This window comes from Microcebus murinus, chromosome 10 (genome assembly GCF_040939455.1).
Source record: "Microcebus murinus isolate Inina chromosome 10, M.murinus_Inina_mat1.0, whole genome shotgun sequence".
Lineage (NCBI taxonomy): Eukaryota > Metazoa > Chordata > Mammalia > Primates > Cheirogaleidae > Microcebus > Microcebus murinus.
In genome coordinates, this window is record NC_134113.1 from 5,084,742 (window position 1) to 5,106,339 (window position 21,598).

Consider the following 21,598-nt stretch of genomic DNA (forward strand, 5'->3'; position numbering starts at 1 on the left):
GGAGCGCCTGCCAAGCGCTGGATGGGGCCGGGGCCCAGGGGACAGGGGGGAGAGGGTTGGAAATAGGGCCCTGCCCTGGCGAGCTTTGCAGTTGGGAGTGGGGGGAATGCAGGAGAACAAAAGAAAAAAAAACGGTCATCCGAGAATCAGGGAGGGCCTCCCGGAAGAGGTGACTTTTGGCTTGGGTCTTGAGGGGCATGTAGGAGTGTTTCAAGCAGAAGAAGGCAAGGGCATTTCAGGAAGAGGAGCAGCCTGAGGAGGTTCTTAATGGGGTCTCACATGGGCGTGGCCCTCAGTGGCCCCTCCTAACTTTAACATGTGAAAGGTGCTTCATTACAAGTGGTTGGTATTTGTCTTTTTACAAAGCCTTTTCGTATCCATTATGTAACATCACCCTCAGGTAGCCCCAGGCAGGACTTGGTTTCCCTAAAAGGAGCTCAGCCCAGAGAAGGGAGTGGGGGGGGGCAGAGTCACAACCAGACGGGTCTGAAGCCGCAGCCTGGATCAGTGCCTCTCTGAGGGCAGGAGGGTGAGCATAGCAAGCCCTTGCCTCGAAATCCCAAAAATGAAACCCAAGAACCTCATACGTGCGCTGACGCAAAGGCAAAAGGGGCCACCGGAGCCTACTCTGTGGCTGCAGCAGGGACGGGGCTTCCGGGGGGTGTCCTGGAGACGCCCCCGCCAGAGCTGCCAGCTCCCAGCCTGGGTCTCTGCGTCCAGACCATGCTGCGGTGGTGCCTCTCTGCCGTGCGCAGGAAGCCGGGTGGCCCCTGAGCCCCCAAGGCCAGGACCCTGTTCAGCCTCTGCCCGCATGAGTCCAGCAGGGCCTTTGCTGTTTAGCTTGTTCAGGCTTCTGGGAACGGGGTCAAGATGCGGCATGGGCTGGGGCTGACTGCCCAGAATCTGATCCCTGGGACCACACGGCCTTTGGGGAACGTGCTCTGCGCTGAGCCAAGGCCCGTTGTCAGGGCAACAAGCCAGAGGGAGGTTCCAGGTGCTGCTCCCCAGGTGGGGTGTGGGGGTGGGGAGTGCTCCTCCTCCAAGAGCAGCCTGAGGTCATTGAGGCCGTGCTGGGACCCCACCGGGGACCAATCTGCCCTCTGCTGGCTTCTCACTCTGCGACCTTGAGCACGTTATGTAACCCCCAGCCTCAGTTTCCTCACCTGCAAAATGGGTTATTGTGAGAACCAGCTAAGATAAATTTGCGTAGATGCTTAGTTAGCACACAGTGTGCATTCGGTAGGGTGTCGGCTCTGCCTTCTCCCTCCGTTACTGTTACAAACTTCATCGCTGCCCTGCTAACGCTGCTGCAGCCCTTCCAGGAAGCAGCCAGGCAAGAACCAAATGCGGTCATTTCCGGACCCCGGAGCAGGGACGTCCGTGACAGCAGTTGAACGCGCAAGGAAATGAATCAGGTGCGCAGTCAGGCGGTGGTGCCGACCCTGCGCCATGGCAACCTCGGAGCTGGGAGTTAAAGCAGCCAGCCCTGGGGCCTGGGCTCCCCTCCAGCTCCAGCCTTCCCAGTGCCCAGCATTGCGCTGCGGCATTTGCCTCCGAGCCTCAGCATCCTGGTTTTCAAATGAGGTTGATGATGATGATGACAATAACTTGCACGGGCAGCAGTGAGGGTGAGAGGGAGGGAGCTCACGTTCCACACTCTCGGAGCAGCTAAAGTGACAACCGCTGTGCATCACCCCCGAGCTCCGGAGGGACTGTGGGGGTTCCAATCCCAGTCCCCACTCCTCCTGGCTGTAGGACCTTGGACAAATTACATCACCTCTCAGCCTCAGTTTCCCCCTCTAAAAATGGGGATAATATCCACCTCACAGGGTTCTTACAAGAAGTAGATGAGTTAATCCAAGGAACATGCTCAGTGCAGACCGGCAAATAGTAAGTACTCAATAAGCATTGCCGGCATTGTTATCAGCACTGCTACGCTTAGTAATAGCAGCGCCAAGGAGGCACAGAGCCGTGGGGGTCAGAGAGCCCCTCTCTGTCCTGGAAGGGGGCGGCCACCTTGTTCCTGGTCTAGTCTGCAGCCAGCTTCAAGCCCAGGCTGGGCTGCTCTGGACAGGTCTGCTGGGATGGAGGGAGGGATGGAAGGAGGGTCGGATGGATGGACAGATGAGTGAGTGAGTGAATGATGGCCGTCAGGAAACACGACAAGCCCAAGATTGGGGCAGCTCAGGCAGGAGCTGAAGGACCAGGCAGTGGCCTCCCTTTGAGGACATGAGCAACGAGGTGGGACGAATAGAGTAGCCGGATGTGATCGCTCTTCCCTGTCTGAGCCTTTGTTGACTGGGGGCAGCGGCCCAAGTCTGGGGGCCCAGGCTGCCTGGTGTCCCCTGAAAATTTGGTTCTGGAGCAGGACAGACGTGAGTTCAGACTGTGGCTTCCTCAGGGCCTGAAGCTCAGGGAGCTCCCTCGCTGCTCCGAACCTCTGTGCCCCCCTCCCCCCGCAGCGCGAGGAGAAGACTGCCTTCCACCGGGGCCCCGGGGCGCACCAAGGTGACGGGTTGAAGGTGCTTTGCAATCTGTAAAGGCAAACTGAAGGCCGGAGGAGGGGCTCAGTGCAGCGGGCGGCAGGGAGCACGGGTGGTTTCAGAGCGCGGAGCGGTGCAGTGCAGGGAGAGTCCGTGAGACACCAGCCTGGGCACTGGCCGATCCCCTCCCAGGGGCCCGAGGTGGGTCAGGGATGGGGTGGAAGGGGCCTGGGGCAGTGAGGTGGCGCCTCAACCTGTGGCAGCATCAGGCCTGGGAGCGCCACAGAGCAGGGTGGGCGCCCTGTTTGCTCAGGATGAAGCCGCCCTGCCCAGGACCCCTGAAGCCCTGACCCCTGACCCTCACCTCCTTGCGGTGGCCCCAGCCCGGGCACTTTGCAAACTCTCCCTTGTTTAATCCTCACGACACTCTGTGAGCAGGGGTAGGTTACCATTCCCACCCGGGCTCAGAGAAGCAGAGTGACTTCCCCGAGGGCATGCAGTGCTACGTTGCCAAGTCACTAAGTCGCTTCTGCTGTTTCTCCTGGGGAGGGCAAATGCGCTGAAAGGTCAGGAGGGGAGCTGGCGTGGGAGCTCAGGGTCCCACACTCCTGCGCCCTTGCCTCCTCACTGTGTGGCCTTGCCCAGCCACCTCGCTCCCGCATGCCTCGGTTTTCCCTTCCGTGAAATGGGTCCAGGCCAGGCCCTCCTGCACCAACTCTGAGCCAGGGTCACCGAGGGCCGTGCAGAGTGCTCCCGGTGGGCAGGCCCTCTCCACGCATTTGTTATTGTTCAAACTCTTTCTCCCTGGAGGACAGAGACGTGGGTCGCCACCCCCTGGGGAGGAGCGAGGCCTGTCGGAGCAGGTGAGCCACTGCGCTCAGGGTTGTCCGAGCTCCGTCTGGGTCCAGAGGTCCCGGGAGGCAGGGTCTTTAACAACCGGAGTCTGGGTTTCGCCACTACCCGTGGCTGCCTCAGAAGGGGCAGGTGTCGGGCAGGGGTGGGCACGCCGCTTGTTCAGGTCACGTCACCAGTGTATTCACTGCAGAGACAGCGGCCGGGCCAGTCCTCATGGGCTTACGGTCTGCAGGGAGCCAGGGACGCAGTCACCTGCTCTGCCTCGAGGCTCTCGTCCTCCCTAAGGGACGCACAGGGGCGGGTGGTGACAGGCGGGGAGCAGTTCTGCCTGGGGGAAGGGGCTGGGCGTCAAGGAGGCCTTCCCAGGGGAGGCAGCGCCCTAGGAGGCGGCGTGTGAGTTGCCCAGGTTGACAAGCGGGGAAAGGGCGTTTGAGGGGGCGGGAACAAGGCCCCTGGAGCCCCACGGCAGGGCCTGCGCAGCTGGCATCTGGGGAAAGCGGAGCAGAGGCCGAGGCTGGACAAGCATGACCTCCGAGGACTCCGGCGAGTTAGTTCCCTGGGGACCCAGGACGGCAAATACGTGGCTTGAGCACCACCTGTATCCACCGCCGCGCCCAGGGCAGACATGGCTAATCCACCGCTGTGGCGGGACCCAGATGCGCCCCGTCCCCAGGCAGCCCCACCTGTGGTGGTAGCTGCGGTGACGCCTGTCTGCCCTTGCTGCTGCAGGCAGGGGGTAACGAGGCTTGTGTGTGACTCAGCCCAGAAGCCCAAGCACCCTCCCGCTGGGAGAGGAAGGCAGGTTGTTGCCGGTCTCCGGAGTGACCCCACCACCCCACGGTGCCCGGTGAGCTCAGCTCTTCCTGGGACAGCAAAGCCTTGCCCTCCAGGGACAGGGCTTCCAGCAGGTCCCGGCATGAGTGCCGCCTGGGGCTCAGACCTCCCCTCGGGGCCAGCCCCTCCTCCACCACCTGCAGGCGCACAGGCCTCAGGCCAGCCCGGGCGGCTGTGCACGGCCGTGGACCACCAGCCAGAGCCCGGCCAACGAGCAGGTCATGACGGGGGCTGGGGGGCAAAGCATGGCAGAATTATAGGCAGGACTAGGGAAAGATTAGGAGACTTCTCTCCTGAAATTCAAACAATTGGACAATCTGTTCTGGATCGATTTAGAAGCAGTGGAGTGAAAAAAAAATTAGAAAATATAGTGTGAAAGCTATTTTCTCTCCCTCTCGGCTCCGTCGGGCAGAGGGATGAGCTGGAGTTTATTTGTGCACCGTCCGAGGCCGAGGCCGGGGCCTCACCTCCCCACTGTCCCCCGCCGCCCGGCCGGCTCATCCCCACCGGCTGCTCCTCCACGCCCAGCTCTGGGCTGCACCAGGGGGTCTCGCAGGGGCATCGGCCCTGCCTCTAGGCTCGGGCGGCCGGTAGCCTACGGCGGCTCAGACGTGGGCGTAGCTAAAACCGGACCTTCTGTCCCTGCCTTCACTGCGCCAGACCAGGGCATGGCGTGCCGAGGCTGGGGTGTAGCTGTCTGGTTCACTCCTGTGTCCCCAAGGCCAGGGCCTACAGTCGAGGCTGGCACGTAGTAGGTGCCGAATAAGTTTCTTGCCTGAAGGAAGGGGGGGGGAGAAGGAAACTGAGGCCTTGGCTGAAGCGACCCACTGGCAGTCACATGGTCTGGTGGCAGTGGAAGTGGGATTGGAATCAGACATGTCACCCCCAAGACCTGGATTCCCCCACGCCCCGCCCCCCGTCCCTGGGCCAGGAGCTGGGGCTGAGACATTTAGGGGCCTCCCACGCCGCTGACCCCTTTCTTTCCTGGCACGGTGCATCCCACTCCTCCTAACACAACTCCTACGTTTAATCTTTCACGACTTGAGCCAAATGCTGATTGTTTTAAAATAAGCTTGTGCAGTGTGAAGCCAGACCAGAGTTGGGGGCGGGGCCGGAGTGCAGACAGCCGGAGCTGTCCACACCGCTGACTTGTCCCCGGCGGGAGCGGGCTCCCTCGGGGCTGGGGGGAGTTCCGCCAGGGCCGGGTCTGCCGGGATGTCATGAGCACGGGACGGCCAACGCCGGTGGGACAAGGGACCAGCTGATTCCCAGAAAGGTCCCTTCTGTTTCCCCCAGTCACTGGGGGGGAATTCCCAGGGACGGGAAGTGGTTTCGTTCAGTGATGGCAGCTCCCCCTCCTGTTCCCCTTCCTCCCACCCCAAGGCCCAAGGCCAAGAGCCCGAGGCCCAGAGGTCCTTGCTTTGGAAACCTGACCAGCTTGGGTCCCAGTCGCAGAAGCTCTGCAGCTGTGTGACCTTAGGCAGGCGACAAAACCTCTCTGAGCTTAGTTTTCTCATCTGCAAACTGAGGGTGGTAGTCTCTCTTCTTTGGAAAATGAAAAGAGATAATCCTCATAGAACATTCCCCACGGGGCTGGACTCAGCGTAGGTGCTGGGGCGGGAGGTGGTGATCACGCACAGTCTGCCTCTTTCCTGGGTTCTGCCTCCGTGGCCTGGAGTCCCCAGGGGCTTCAGTCCAGGGCAGATTGCCAACAGTGGGGGGGGGGGCGATACCACAGCAGGGGGGGCCCTTTGAGCCCCAGGTGTCTGAGCATCACCCCAGCCACGCCGGGGCGTGTGGCTCGGGCTGGGTGTGGCACTGTCGTGGAGGGAGCTCTGTGCTGGGAAGTCAGGCTTCGCTGCGTGTGTGCCATGCGACCTCCAGAAGTGACAGCCTCTCTGAGCCTCTTTGTCCTCACCTGAGGCTGATGAACACCCCCAGCCCATGTCTCACCTGAGGACAAGGGTGACAGCTCTAAGCAAACCCCGATCCCAGGAGACGCAGGCCGAAGGGGACCTTGCTGACTGGTCACCTCCTGACACCCTAGCACGGTGCTCAAGGTCCACGCGTGTGAGTGCGGCCTCATTTAACCCTCACACCACCCCGTGAGGCTGGGGTAGCACCTCACTGTCCGGGTGGAGCCCCAGAGAGGCCGAGTCACGTGTCCAGGGTCCCAGGGCCAGCCGTGTCCCCTCCCCCAGCCTGGCCTGCGCTTTCTGTCCTCTCTCCGGCCAGGCTTGGGCCCAGCACCCGCCTCCCCTTGGAATTCTGCACTTGCCGTTCCAGTTCCGATTGGCTTTCCTGCCGACAAAGCTCTTTCATAAATGCTGTTTGATGTCACCTCTCCATTCCCCAGAAATTTCTGAGCCAACATTCCCCGAAGGCAATGCACTGATCAGACTTCCCTGACACTGTTTACCCAGGTGTTGACCTCTGCTACAGCACGCAGCAGTTCTCCCCCCCGTTAGGAGGGACCCCGATTTGCAAAGAGCAGGAATCCTGCCGTTGGGGTGGGAGTGGGGAGGTGGCAGGGGTGGTGGGGTGGCGGGGGGCGTCTGGCCCTCGGGGGACTCTTGGGTTACAGACCCGTCTCCCGGGCCGGCTCTGCCCTGGGTCGCCCCCACCCCGGCTGGGCTCCCAGGTGGGCTGCACAGGGTGGGGGGCCGTGCCCTGCCCCTCCAGCCCTTCTCCCTCTGCGCCCGTCCGGAGCCTGGGGGCTGCGGGGCAGAGCCCGCCTGGGCAGCGGTCAGAGCGCTCTGCTGTGCGGCAGGCGCCGGTGGACACGTTCCTAGTGGTTCTTTTGTTCCGAAAGTGCAGACTGAGACTCAGAAGGGTCTCTCGTTTTGAGAGGACACAGAGAAGAGGGGTCGAACTGGGGAGTGGTGGCTGGGCCCGCTCTGCTGCCGGCTCAGCCCAGTTCAGTCCGGATGTGCTCCATCTCAGAGCTGGTTGGAAACGGGGGGAGTCTGTCTGAAGGGGGCACGGCTCAGACTCGTGTCTGGTCTCTTTGGCGTGGGTGCCGGGGCGGGGGTGTCCTCTCTCCTTGCCCCACCTGCCTCTTGCACCAACGGGGTAGTTCAGGCCCCGTGGGAGTGCCCTGCAGAGGGAGGCAGGAGAGCCGAGGTGAGGACCCAGGGGCTGGGGCAGCTGAGTTTGGGGTTCCGGGGGCCACGGGAGTGCGGACGAGACCAGGAGGCTGTTGTCTGTCCAGGTCTGGGCAGGCTGGCAGGGGACCAGCCAGGGTTTGCAAGCACTTGGGAAGGTGACTGAGAGCCACTTCCTGCCACCTTTGGAGGTGACCACTTCCCCCGCTGTGCAACCAGGAAGACCGGGCGTGGGCTGCCCCGCGCAGGGCGGGTCTGGGGTGCTGTGGGCCAGTGCAGCCGACGTCCCGGTGCATCCATCCCCAGGGCATCTGCCGCTTTCAAGAGCGGCGCCCGGCCTGGCCTGGCTGCTGGCCGCTGGCTCACCACCCGCCCAGCGGCCCAGTCGCAGAGCGTGCAGGCGGGAGCCTCATTAACCCCCAGAAGCGGAGCTGGGCCAGGGGGTGGCACCAGTGGACGTGGGCCCCCCAGGCCGGCGGCGGCGAGCTAAGAGTGCCAGGTCAGGGGCAGGGGAGCTGGCTCTGCGCCATCCCTGTGGTCTCTGCTGAGGCTCTATTTGCATAATTTTGAAGTTGATTGGCCTAAAGGCAACTTCGCTTAATCACAGCTGACAAGTCTCTGGTTGGAACAGCAGCTGCTGCCAATTAGCCGCGTTGGTGCCTTGGTTTGTTATAGCTCTCCAGGCAGCACACCCCCAGCTCCCCCTCCTGCCCAGCCCCCCCCCCCCCCGGTCTGCTTCAGGGGGAGCCAGCGGGGCCAGGAAGCTGCCCGGAGAGCCTGCTGCATGCTGCATGCTCCCGCCAGGGCTTCTCCCACCCGCAGGTCCGGGACGGTCAGCGTGCAACCCCATGTAGCAGGCAGAGGCTGCGTTTGAGACAGCTCCCAGGAGATGCTGGGGACTATACTAAGGGTGGCAAGGCCCAAGCCCAGGGCTTTGCAAACTGGAGGTGCCTGCTTATGTTAATAAAGTTTATTTGGAACACAGAATCACCCACCCACGTAGCGTTGTCTGTAGCTCCTTTCTGCCTGTGACTCCGTGGCCTGCAAAGCAGGTGATACAACTTCTATCTGGCCCTTCATAGAAATCGTTTCCCGACCTCCGTTCTAGCCCGGTGGCATCTACATCCCCTGGAAAGCTGGGAAAGAGGCAGGTCTCTTACCCTGCACCCCGGTTCTGATCTGACAGGCCTGTGGGGGGCTGGGACCCTGAATGCCTTGCTGGCTCCCCGGTGAGGCCCAACGCCACGCCCAGACCCCCTGGTCCAGCACCCCCGGGATTTCTCATTCATCTTGGCCTCCTCTGGGTACCTCCCTCCTTAGACAGATGGGGAAACTGGGGCTCAGAGAGGTCACTCGCTTGTCCAAAGTCCCAAGTTAGTGAGCTCTGGCCCTGCCCCACCGCACACGGCATCTCTTACCCCGGCACCTCGCTCACCCCGGGGCACAACATGCCCCAGCCGGGTTACCTGACTTGGTCCGTTCCAAACCCGGATTCCACACCAGGGCCTGCTGCTGGTAACCTCGGGCAAGCCACAGACGACAGTCCTGTGGGGTTGTGGGCACGTGACTGATGGGCCCAGGCCTGTGCAGGGCCCTGCAGAGAGTGCTTGCCCCAGCGGGGGCTTTACCGTCCCCTCCCCAGCATCTGCACAGCCTGTGGCTTGTGAAGCCCCCCTCCCCGCCCCAGGCTGTGAACTCGGTGAGGGCCAGAGTCTGGGTCACCTGCGGCCGTCTGCTGACCCCCTACCGTGAGGCCGTGAGACCCTGTGCACGCACAGGCCCGCAGTGCTCGCTCACGATCTGCCGGGGCAGGGCCCGCTCGCAGAGGAAGGGACCAAGCCTCCCCGAAGCCAAACGAGCCGCGCGGGCCCAGGCAGGTCGTCCTGAACAAGACAGAGTCGGGGGCCCGTGGCCTGCCATGTCAGATGGGGCCCCAGGTCGGGCCGAATCTTTGAACTATGGGGCATGTTATGCGACCTGATTGACAGATGGGGAAACTGAGGCATGGGGGGCTTATGACTGGGAAGTCCTTGAAGGGACAGGGTGTCTGGAGCTCCCTAGGAGGAGGCAGGAACCCGCCAGAGACAAACCCCTCCCGGAGCCGGGACTGTGCACGGGGGGCAGCCTCCCAGGGCCACCACCACGCCCAGGCCCGGTGTCTGCCGCCTCCGCTTCCTGGAGGGGTGGGTGGGCCTGTTTGCAATGGACGGGGGGTGGGGGGGGCGTAACAGTTTATTTAAATATATATAAAAACGGAGGCTGGAGCCGCGCAGCGTGGGGTGGCTGCGTTCACTTTGATGGCTGCGGAGAGGCCCAGCTCTTGGCCAACCCCTGGGCCGCCCGGTCTGTCGGGGCCCCGGCGAGATAAGGCGCACGCGGCCAGTCTGAACTCGTGCCCTGTCCACCGAAAGGGACAAAAAAGGAGATTGATGTCTGGCCTGGCTCGGGACGGGCAGCGTTCCAGGGACGGGAGGGAGGGCAGGGGGAGCTGCCTCCGTCAAGGTGGGGTTTAGATGCCACCCAGAAGCCGTGGCCCCGGCCACCACAGGAACGCCAGCCAAGGGCATGGCCGGGGGACCACGGTGCGCAAGGCCGGGTGGCAGCTGGGAGATGTGGCTTCAGAGGCCAGCTGGGCCCCTGGGCCGTGTCCACCGGTGTGTTTCAAACGGTGCTGGGTGTGGCACCTCCCGCCCCCACAGAGAGGGCCCATGTGGCCGTGGCCCTGCAGGCCCCTCTGGCTCTGGGCTCCTTCCCACGGCAGAGGCGGGACTGCGGGTTTTCTCCACGCGTCGTGCCGGGCGGTGCCTGGCCCGGTGGTTTCACGGACGCCCACTCCCCGACTGAGACCGGGGCCGAGCAGGGGACGCACAGGTCTGGGGCCAAGCGTTGGCCGAGGCCTGGCCCTGGGCCCGGGGCCTGGGTCTGAACCCCAACCCAGCGGCCTCCTCCCCGTGAGATGTCCCTGGGAACGCCCCGGTTTTCTCCCCTGCAGGGTGGGACTCTCGCCGGTGCTGCGAGGACACATAAGGTCATCAGACCAGGTGGTGGCGGCTCCCGCTGGGTGACTCAGCTCCCGGCCCCGGCCCCGGCCCCGCCCCGGAGGAACAAGCGGAATTCTTTTCAGCACGCGGGCAGGCCTTTGCCTATACAAGGCCGGCCAAGTCGCTCTCCTTTTGTTGGGATTTAGGGTTGGTGTGACCAAGAGCAAGGAAGGGGCCAGCAGCCATGGGGGACGGCGGCCGGGGGCCTGCCCACTGAAGGGGTGCTGGCCCCGGAGTTGCAGAGCACGTGAGGCCCAAGCCCTGCACAGGCGTGTGTTCCTTCTTTCGGGGTCAAACCCTGGCCGAGCCCAGCGTGCGGGCCAGGCCAGGCCAGGCTGGGGGTCTGACGGAGAAGCCAGGCAAGGCCCCACGTGTCCCTCCGTCACAGAAGAGTGTGCGGGGTCACGGTGAAACTGTGAGGGGCCAAGGACAAGCAGGCTCTGAGCCCAGGGGCAGGAGCCCTGTGGGGGTGCACAGGTGCTGGCCCTGCCTGCTGTGTGGCCTTGGGCGAGTTGCTGGCTGTCTCTGTGCTTCCGTGTCCCGGTGTCAGGAGGCCAGCACAGAGGCTGGTTGGGAAGAGAAGGCCAAATGCTCGGAGCAGGGCCCCGCGTGTCGTGAGAGCCGCAGGAGGCCCTGGGCGCGGGGTGTGGGGACGGCCCGTCACGGCGCTGAGCTTCACGGGGCAGGACGCGTCCGCCCCGCCCACTGCGGTGTCTGCAGTCCCAGCCAGCACCGCACCTGACACGAACGAACGAATGAATGAGGTGTGAAGTGAACAAGTGAATGAATGAATGCCTCCATCATCGCGCCGTACCCCTTCAAGGCGGGCGTGTATCCCTATTTAAGGATGGGAGACTGAGGCTCAGGGCTCTGTCTTCTCTCCACCCCAGGGAAGAAGGGGCCCCAGGGCCAGGGCCCCTCGTACCGAGGAAGGCCAGAAGCCGGCCAGGGGCCCGGAGAGGAGCCGAGGGCCACCCCGAGGCCTGGCTTTCCTCTTCCTGCCCGGACACTTTAAGTGACTCATCCTTCACGTGATATTTTTATGTGTCTCCACTGGGAAGAAAAACGCCCCTGGGATTTCCAGGGTTGTTGTACTTCCACGGTGCAACCAAATAATTCAGGAGGACAGATAGAGGCAGAGGGTTGTTAAGTGACGAAGGGCCCACAGCTGTCTCAGCTAAGCTCACCCTTTAACCGAGGAGGAAACTGAGGCTGGGCGGGGGGAGCCGCTCACCCCTCAAGGAGGAGGGCGGAGCATCTGGGGTCTTCCGCAGGGCCGGGATTTCCGGCTTAGCCGTTTTTTTTCGGCGGCGTGCCCTCAGGCAAATCCTTCCCTTCCCCGGGCCTGAGTTTTCCTCACCTGTAAAATGGGCCAGCAGTGGTGCCTACATCAAACTTTCAAGAAAGTAGCACACACAGAGCATCTGATGGGCGCAGAACTGGCCCAGGGCCCGGGCTCAAAAAGGGGAGCGATTGGAACAGCCAATGTATGACTTGGACCCAGAGCCCCGCGGGCTGCAGGGAGGGGTGGGGGGTGGGTGTCTCTGGGGGAAGAGAATTTTAAAGGGTCAAACTGGAAGGTTTGTTCTTGGAGGGAGGCAGGGACCTGGGGAGACAGGAGTGGTTTCCAGGTTGGTGGTAACCTGCTCGTCTTCCCGGTTAGACCCCTTGGCAAACACACAGCGCCACTGAGTACCGAGCACTCTTCTCTCTGCTGCCCTCGGCCCTGCCCCTCGGCCCTGCCCCTCGGCCCTGCCCCTCGGCCCTGCCCCTCGGCCCTGCCCCTCGGCCCATGGAGCAAGTGTTATGCCAGCCCAAGGGGCACAGTGAGGGCCTGGGCTGTAGATCCAGGACTCTGAGTGTCCCACCTGGGCTCTCCTCTCCCACCAGAGCCCTGGAGTTGGATTTCTTGGCTATAGTGAGTGGCTTCCATCTGAGGCTGATGGCCCAAGGTCACTCCTGGTGGTGGCAGTCAGGGTCCAGGCCCTGTCTCGGTGGAGGACCAAGCCGCTTTGTTGCCCCAGGGCCTCTGCCCTCCGCCCCCATGTGCAAGTTTGCTCTTTGCAATAAGATGAACCTGGCATCCAAGCCAACGAGTGCTAATGGAGTTCCTATTCTATGGGCAGCAAACATTTATTCAGCACCTACTGTGTGCAGAGCATGGTGGGGCAATACAAGGACACAAAAGTGCCCACCCCTGAGGAGCTTGTGCCAGGCAGGGAAGCACTAGACCAGCAGGCAAGGCAGAGCGGATCAGTGCTAACCAGAGACACAAGCAAAGGGAGGCAGGAAGAGCGGGAGCAATCAGACCGAGACGTGGTGGTCAAACACACTTTCATTTGCCAGCGGGCACATAGGAACCTCTCAGGCACCCAAACCATCAGCTTCGGGAATAGCAGAGGGGGGGGGGCGACACCAGACAAGAGCCATTTGTGGAGCAGTTGCTGGATCTTCTAGCTCGCGGTCCTTTCTGTCTGACTTCGGCGTGCTGGGGAGCTGGCAGGTCGCCCCGCTAGTAAGCGGTAAGGCCCCGCTTCAAGGCCAGGGAGACTGTCGTCACCCCTACAACCCCCGTGGGCCCGTTTGGGACCAGGCAGACCTGGGTTTAAATGACAGCCCTGCCAACCCTCCGGCTTGGGGCAGATTGCTGAGCCTCCCTGAGCTGGAGATGATAATGCCTACAGTCACTCAACCAGTGCAGCATGTTTATAAAGTGCCTACTGTGTGCCAGGCCATGTGCTGCCTACAGCCATGAGCAAAAACGGAGTGGTCTCGGCAGGGCTGGCTGGTGGGTAGGCGACCCATGCAGGGCGCCAGCAGGGCTCAGCTCACGGTGGCCGTGCCGGGGGGCTCCGGGTGCCTCCCCTCCCCCACACTGCTGGCTGTGCCGCGCGGCACCCCGGCTGCAGGCGCCCTGTGTCTGTCCTTCCCCAGGCCCACGCTCGGGCACAGCGGCCGGCACAGCGAGGGAAGACGTCCTAGTTCCCCCCCACCGCTCCCTCCTGCAGGCACAGGCGGGTCAGGAGGACACGCTTTGATCTCACTTCACACAGGCCCGGAGTGTTTATTCCTGGACTTCACGTTTCGGAGAGAGATTTCATAACCTCTAAGTGGATGTTGTCCTGAAAACAGAAGTTCACCATCTCAGGGGTGGGTCTGCCCTGGAAACCCGGGGACGTGTGGAGGTTAAACGTCCCCGGCGAGGCTGTCTGTGCAGGTGCCTGTGCGCAAACACGCTGCCTGGGGTGTGGACACTCGGCAGTCCGTGTAGACGGGGCACAGGAGTTTGGATCCCCTCTCAGGGCCCTCATTCTCCGTCTGTGTGCCCGGCGGCCCAGCCCAGGGCAGTGGCGAGAAGAGGGGGTGTAATCTGCTGTCTACCCTAGCCTGGTAATGGCTGTCCCCCCCAGGCCGCCGGTCTCCTGGCAGTGGCCCTCGTCTGTCGCCTGTGGCCGAATCCCCCGTGCCCCGCGCTGTGTGGCCCACGGCAGTGCGTTAGGCTTCGTTGAAGGGGAACCGCTCTGTGAGCAGTGGGGTCGGGAGGGCAGGGAACCGAGGCTGCCCCCTGGACATCCACATGGGAACGTCCGAGGTGGGAAAGGGCTGCCCTGGGGAAGGGCCGGCCTGGGCCCCACGCCCGGGATGCTGGGGCGGGACTTCCAGCCTCCCTCCCACCCTGGCAGTGCGGTAGGTGGGTGTGTGGGGCGCAGGCATGAGACTGGTCTCATGCCCTTCTCTGTCCTCAGTGCCCAGAAGTCCAGGCCGGTGTGGCCCGAGTCTAAAGAGGGCCAGACCCCGGGGGCAGTGGTCTGGGCTGCCCGTTTCCCTTTTTCAAGTTCATTCACAAGTCAGGGCGCACACCCGGCAGGCGTCACAGTGGCTCACCCACGCCGGCCACGGGCGAGTCCCGCCCAGCCAGCCCGGCCCAGGTGGGCCCAGACGGCCCACGGCAACACCGGGCAGGTGAAGGCCAGTTTCAGGAGCCCACGGCGGAGGGTGCGGGAGCCAGGCGGGGACAGCTGTCCTGAGAGGTGGACGCCCCAGCGAGCCTCAAGCCTGCGGCTGCGGAGGGCACAGGGGTGGCCCCAGCATTGGGGGGAGCAGCCTGTGCACAGGCCCGCAGGGCCCGGGGGGCCAGGTCACGGGGGGCCCCAGGCGTGCGCGTGGCTGTGAACCCCGGGGAGGCAGGCACGCGGTGACGTGGGCCCTGGGGACAGCGGCGCTGGGGCTGGTGGAGGAGGCTGAACCGGAGACGGCCGTGACTCCTCTGGAGGCCCACGCGTGCCAGCCCTGCGCCAGCGCTTTGATGCACTGCGCCGTTAAATCGCCACGGCGACCCTGCGATTCGGATGCCACTGTTGTCCCCATTCCAGGGCTGAGGAGACTGAGGCTCAGGTGACTCGGCCCAGGTCACACGGGTGTGGTTCCAAAAGCTGGAGCCAGGACGTGGCCGGGCAGAGCCCCCGAGCCCCGGGCCTTGCTGCCCTTGGCAGGGGCGGGCAGGGGGCTGGCGGGGCGGGCGTGAGCCCCTGCTGCCGCCGCCGGGTCTCCAGGCGTCCCTGCCGGGCCTGCCCCACCCCGCTCTGCCGCGCCTGTGCCCACGGAAACAGGTCTGTCGTGGTTCCCGGCGGGGCGCAATCCGTCTTCCCGGCCCTGTTTCTCTTCACATGCCCTGCTTCCCCTCCCCGCCTCGCCAAGCTCGGCGTTTAAAAATAATCCTCAAATCCGGGAACGGCAGTCCCCGGCTGACCCGAGGGTGGACCTCAGAGATGCGTGCCTGACTCGTGATCCCGGACCCGGTCACAGTCCCACGGCGAGCGTTCCGGGAAGTCCCCCTCATCCGGAACGTTCTTCCAGTTGCTAGAGTGTCATCGCTGGTCCTGAGCTCCCATCTCGGGGAGTTTACCACTTTGCAAAGAGATCGGCCCAGGAGGATGAATCTGATCTGTCTGTGGCGGACCTGCTTTCTGGGAGGCCTGGGAAACTGTCGCTGCCAGGAGCTGGAGTGGGCTTCAGAGCCCGGGCCTGTCTCCTGTCTCTGGTGCTGAGTCGCTGTGTGGCCTTGGGCTGGTCACTTCACCTCTCTGGGTCTCGGTTTCTCGCTTTCTGAGACGGGAGTTTGATGATCTACCTAGTGGGGCTGACGTGGGGTCACCTAAGACAACACGGGTAAGTGGCCTGGTTCTCAGCCGGCATCGTCCAGACCGGGCCAGCGGCCCCCGGTGGCTGCACAGGGCCGGGCAGGGCCGGCAGGAGCAGGAGTGACACCTTTCAGGCCCTGTTCCCGGTGCTGCTGGAGCAGCTCCCCACAGACCTCACCTGTGGGGGTCTCGGGGTGCCCCTGGTGGCGCGACATGCCCTCACCGGAGCCCACGGTCCCTGAGTCCGGGTCCCCCCTGCAGACCCCCTAGAGGGGCCGAGGTGGCCGCTGGGGATATGAGCACAGCGGAACCAGTGGAGGCCGGACGAGGGTCACAGCAGCTGGCCGGCCGAGGCCTGGGGAGGTTTGCAGGCAGCTGTCCGAGCAGCCTGGGCTGGGCGGCCCCCAAGCTCCGCCGTCTCCCGTCAGCAGAAGTGGAGCTTCCACGTCCATGACTTCTCCGTGACGCACTGTGGGGTTCTCTGTCCTCTGAGGATTTAGCCTTCAGTTGCGGCACCCGAGCTGCCTTAGGACCCCTCATTCACCCAGCAAGCCCACCAAGTCTTGGACCTAAGCCCTGGCCACAAGCGTGGGGCAGCCCCACCCTGCAGGCACCCGGAGGACCCGGAGCCTGGAGACACATCTCAGCTCTCACTGGGCCTCGGCTTCCCGGTCTGTAGAATGGGGCCGCGGGGGACTTGTCAGTCTCCGCCTCCTGCGGTGCATTTTCCGGGGCTGATCCTTGGCTTCCCCGGGTGAAATCCTCTCTTAAGCTCTGAAATGCTTTAATCTCCGTTCATCCTCCCAGGAGGGCCAGGAGGAGGGAGGCCAGGAGAGGCCCCGGCGCAGAGCAATTAAGCAGCTCACAGCCGTGGGGGGCGGCGGGGCGGCGGTGGGAGCAGAGAGGCCGGCGGGTGAGGCAGGAGGGGCCGTCCCTGGCGTGCTGAGGCCCCACCGTGAGTAACGTGATGTTAAGACCTCAGGTTTCGGTGGCATTTTACAGTCATGCTGCCCCTTTTCTTATTCCGACAAACCAAACCTCATGAGGATGGCTCCCGGCACCTTAGGTAGCACCATGGTGCCCATGCCACAGGGGAAACTGAGGCTCTGAAGGCAGGGCCGAGGCCAGGCTGTAAGCACCGTGCATCTGGCCTTGAGCCTGGCCGTCTCCTCGCTCCGAAGTTTCCAGCCTGCAGGTGCCAGGTGGCCTCCCCTTCTGCCAGCCCCGTAGCCTTGGCTCAGCCCCGCTGCGCAGGCCTCAGGGCGGCCTGGGGCCCGAGCTGGTGTCCTCTCTGCTCTCCGTGGCCAGGCTGGCCCGGGGGTCCGGAGCAGGTGCCCAGACGTCTGGGCAGTCAGAGGGGTCACTTCTTTGGGCTGTGTGTTGTCCTCCTGTGTCCTCTCCCAGCCCGTGTTGTCTGGCAGCAGATCCGTGCCACGTGTGTGCAGCTCTCCACCTGTCCCCCAGGTGTGGACGTGGCGGGGGAGGGGCAGCTCAGCCAGGCCAGGAGGGCCCCAGGGTGCCCCCCCACCTCCGGGCAGGTGCGGGCTCTCCAGGGCCCCCCATCCTCACATCAGATCCGCCCCAAGGAGCGTAGGTGAGCGTCGACCTGCAGACCCCAGCCCAGTCCTTCCTGGGAGCTGTCCCAGGTTGCTCCGGCTGCCACAAAACACCCCCCACACATTGACGTAAACGGCAGGTGTTCATGGTCTCGTGGTTTGGAGACGGAGGTCTGAGGTCAGGGTTCGGCGGGGTTGGTTCCTTCTGGGGCTGGGAGGGCGGGTCTGCTCCAGGCCCCTGCTGGCCTCGGTGGTCTGTGGTGACCTTCGGTGCTTGTTGGCTTGTGCACCCCACCCCATCTCTGCCTCTACATTCACCTGCGTCCCCCCTGCACGTGTGTGTGTGTGCAGATGTCCCCTTTTTATGAGGACGCCAGTCACAGTGGATTAGGGCCACCCTGTTCCAGCACGAACTCACTAACGACCTCTGCAGTGACCCTCTTTGCAAACAAGGCCACGTTCGGAGGTACTGGGAGTCGGGACTTCAACATGCGAACTGGGTGGAGGACACAGTTCGTGGGAGGGCTGTCCTGCTTACAGGGGGGACACTGGGCCACCTCCATGTCCCCTCCCCTGTGACCCACTTCCTTGCTGCTCCCACCTCAGGGAGCACTTGCTCCCTTCGGTCACACGCTCCCTCCAAAGGGCCACAGACTCTCCCCTGCCGCGCTCAAGGCCCTGCTCAGTGCCACCTCCCCAGACAGGCCCTGTTTGAAGCAGCCCCCACATCACCATTCTCTGCACCCCGAACACCTTGCTTTATTTTCACTCACAGCGTTTTTTTTTTTTTAAATGTGCCGTGGTGCACATAGACATGACAGAGGACGTCCCACGGCAACCGTTGTCAGTGCACGCTTCGGTGGCAGTAAGCACGTTCACGCTGTTGTGCAGCCGTCAGCACCCTCTGGCACCTCCCCGCCGCCCACCCCCAGAGCCTCTCCATCTTCCCGAGCTGCCCCCCGTCCCCGCTGGGCACCGGCTCCCACGCACCCTCCTCCCAGCGCCCCCGCCGTGGGCTCGCTGCTCCCGTGGGTTTGCTGCCGCGCTGTCCCTGAGAGTGGACCCGCAGGGTCTGTCCGTCCGTCTCGTTTTCTGGGCGGCGTGTGCCCTGGGTTCTCACAGGCCTCGCCGTGTCCCGGCAGGTGTCGGGATTTCCTTCCTTTTTAAGGCAGACTAATACTCCACGCGTGCCCGCGCCACGACGCGTCTATCCGCTCTCCCACCCACGGCGCTCGGGTTGCTCCCCGCTTTGGCTGCCGTGGAAACGGGCGCACAGGCATCCGTGTGGGTCTCTGCTTCCCGGGTGTGCAGGGCTTGTGCTCAGGAGCCTCGTGGCATTTTAAATATTCATTTGTTTGTGTGTCGGCAGCTCCTTCCTCGCCGAGCGCAGCAAGCGGGGGGCAGACGGCTTCTATTGCGCTCGTCGCTGTGTCCCTCACGCCTGGACAGGTGCCCGGCTCGGCGCGTACTCGCGGGGAGGGGGTGGGGGGGCGCTGACGGAAGTCACCGTTAGCCGCACGGTGGGGAGACCCGGGTCCCGGAGCCCCGAGGTGGCCGGGCTGGCCCCGGCACCCTCACTCCCAGGCGTCTGCCCACCGGTCATTTCCACCACCTGCGCCATCCTCCTCCTCTGATTAAGTCCCGTTTTGCCGTGAAAAGAAAGGAAGTGACAGTTGGCTGGTGGGGGAAAGTCATCCATTCCAGAAAGGAAATTGGATGGCGGCGTCTCCCCCGTCCACGCCCGGCCCCTGCTCCCAGCAACCTCGCTCCCCTGCCGCCGCCCGGCCCCGCCGCGGGCAGCGAAGCCGGCGTCAGGCGAGACCGCCCACACCCAGCCTCCCCTGCCTCTCCTTACGCAGACAGCTCCGACGGGCCGATGCAAGCCAAACGATGACCAGTTGTGGCCAGCCGCCCTTGAACGTGCTCACCGTCCTCTTCTCGTTGCTGTTCTCCGCAGGTAAAGCCTCCGTGGGTGTTCCTCGGGGAGGGGGCGGCCGGGGTCGGGGGGCAGGTGGGCCCTGCCGGGGTGGGTGCTGGCCCATCTGGGGTTCTGGGGGCCGACAGGGGCCTGGCTTGAGTCCCCCGCCCCACCGCTGTCCCCTGTGATGAGCTGATGTCCGCTGCCATGGAGTGAGGACCTACTGTGTGCCGTGGCCCTGGGTGGGGGGGCTTGCCACGGAGCTCGGGGCTGCCGGGGGCCCGGGAGAAGCCCTGCCAGTGGAAGTTGGGCAGTGCACAGTCATCCCGCTTTGCAGATGAGGACACTGAGGCTTGGAGCGGGAACTGGCTCGTCTGAGTTTACACAGCTGGCGGAGTCTCGCCCAGGCAGCAGCGCCATGCTGGGCCCGACTGGCAGAACCTGAACAGCCTCCCAGGCTGGCCCCTGAGCCCGGCTGGGGTCACAGGTGGGCTCGAGCTCTCCTGGTTACAAAGACGAGAGTAGGCCAAGTCCTCCACTCCTCCAGAATAGAGCTCGGTGACCCCCAGCACCCCCACAGCAAGGCCAGCCCCGCACGGCCGGCCAGCGCCTGGTCTGAGCAAGGTGCCCTCTCTGTCTCCACCTGTCTCTCTGTCTCTATTTCTGTCTGTCTGTCTCTGTACTGCCTCATGCCCACAAGCTCTAGCAGAGCCGTGGGCATCCGCCTGGTGGTTTTTAGCACTTGCCCCTTTGCAGGGGGTGTGGCCCAGAGAGAGGCCGTGAGGGGTGGGGGGGTTGGACTCCCAGGACAGCAGAGCCCAAGCCAAGCCCAGGCCGGGGTCTGGGGGCCACCGTCCACCCAGCTGCATCCCGCCGCTGCAAGTGCTTCCCATGCATGGGGCCATCTGGTCCTCGCTGCCCGTGGGCATTTTCAAATGAGACCCCTGAGGCACAGAGAGGGGAGGTGACCTGCTCGAGGTCACACAGGCAGGGCAGGAGCCGGCCACTGAGGGAGGGCCACTGGGACCAGGAGTCTCGCTGAGCCCTGCACGCAGGGGAGTGCTCGTGATCCAAGGCTCAGGGACCCGAGAGCGTGGCCTTCCCCTCGGGGTCCCCTCTCTGCCTGGGCTGGTTTCCTGGCGACTCAGAACCCAGAGGCCTCCTACGGGGTGTCCCTCAGCCCGAGAGCCACACCGCACTCAGGCGGAAGCCTAAGGTGCCGCCCTTTGCCTGCGAGTTTGCTCACACCCTCCTGTTCCAAGCAGGGCCTGGGCTTGGCCGGTTACAGGGACCCCCTGGGCCCTCCCCAGCTGCCCACAAGCCGAGTGAGAGCAGACCCGGGCAGCGGCCCGGACGGCGGCCAGAACTGCCCGCCTGCCCCTCACCTCCCGTCTCAGCACACCCTCCCTCTGCGCCTGGGGCCCCAAAGCCCTGGGGGGCTCGTGAGGACGGATTGCAGGGCTGCCCCAGAGCTTCGGACTCGCAAGGTCTGCGGAGGGGCCCGAGAACCTGCATTTCTGACAAGCCCCCAAGGGACGCTGCCGTGGCAGGTCAGGGACCAGCCCTGAGAACCTCCGCGCTGAGCTCAGTTTCTCTGCATAGCGGGAGGGAGAGTGAGCGAGACCACCGTCCACCCAGCACTTAACCTCTGCGTCCCCGTGGGCCAGTCTCCCGTTTCCCAAGGCTGAGGATGAGGAGGAGGCCTGAGAGCACCCGACTCCCAGGAAGCTGGGCCCTTTCTCCTGCAGTGGCCGTGCCTGTCCCCAAGGGAGGAGGCGCTGGCCTCTGGGGAGGGGCGCAGGAGCGCACGCAGGCCCCCCAGGCAGCTCCGGCCCCCTGGCGCGTGAGCACCGCCCGCCCACCCGGCCAGCTGGGACCCCCCCCCCGCCGCCGGGCGCTGTGTGGGCTGCGGTCTCATAGCCTCTCCGCAGACGCAGCTCCCACTAGCCGGAGGAGCGCTGGACACCCGCCTTTGTGGTTGGAGAGATGCATTCAGCCCGCGAAGCCCCTTTTCAGCGATACAAATTAGATACAGCGATCCCTTCTATGAAGATACTAATTAAGCCTGAGACAGCGGGCTCCAGGTTTTTTCCATTGTTGTATTTGTTCGGGCTTTCGCTCCTGTTCATCTCCGCGGCACGACTCAAACACCGCCCCGGGCCAACGGCAGCTTCGCCGGCGGGATGGGAGCCTCCTCTGTGGGCAGCCCCACCACCGTGGGGCAGGGGTGACCATGGCAGGCCCTTGGGGACCTCAGGGTCCAGGGCACCAGTTTAGTAGAAACCAAGGAACTGAGGGGGCCGCTGCTTTTGACCCAAGAGGGTTCCCAGGGGGTCCTCGCACCCAGGCCGGCCACCACCTGGGCCCGCCTGGTCTGCTAGCGGGCCCACCGCCAGCCCACCCAGGAACAGAGGTTGCTAGAGCCAGCGGTGGAGGAGTGGAGGGGCCCTGGGCTCTGAATCAGGCAGGCCTGGGTGTGTTCCTGCCCCCCCACTACCACTTAGACAAGTCACCTTAGGCCTCAGAGCCTCAGTTGCTCCATCTGTGAAGTGGGATCCCAAACCCGCCTGCTAGGCAGCCCTGTGGATTAAATGAGATGGGCCTGTGAATCACATAGTAGGTGTGCTCCATTAAGGTTGGTTTCCTCATTAAGTGCCTGCTGCATA

At 64.0% G+C, this 21,598-nt stretch overlaps 1 protein-coding gene across 1 annotated transcript in view; it reads left to right on the forward strand.

The window, feature by feature from the left end:
• Positions 1 to 21,598, forward strand: part of SHISAL1 (shisa like 1) — a 71,777-nt gene that overhangs the window by 5,461 nt on the left and 44,718 nt on the right. Inside the window, exon 2 of the mRNA XM_076006924.1 lies at positions 18,874 to 18,971. Within this exon, the coding sequence (XP_075863039.1) occupies positions 18,905 to 18,971 (67 nt within the window). The 5' untranslated portion in view covers positions 18,874 to 18,904. The remainder of the gene's footprint in view (positions 1 to 18,873; positions 18,972 to 21,598) is intronic.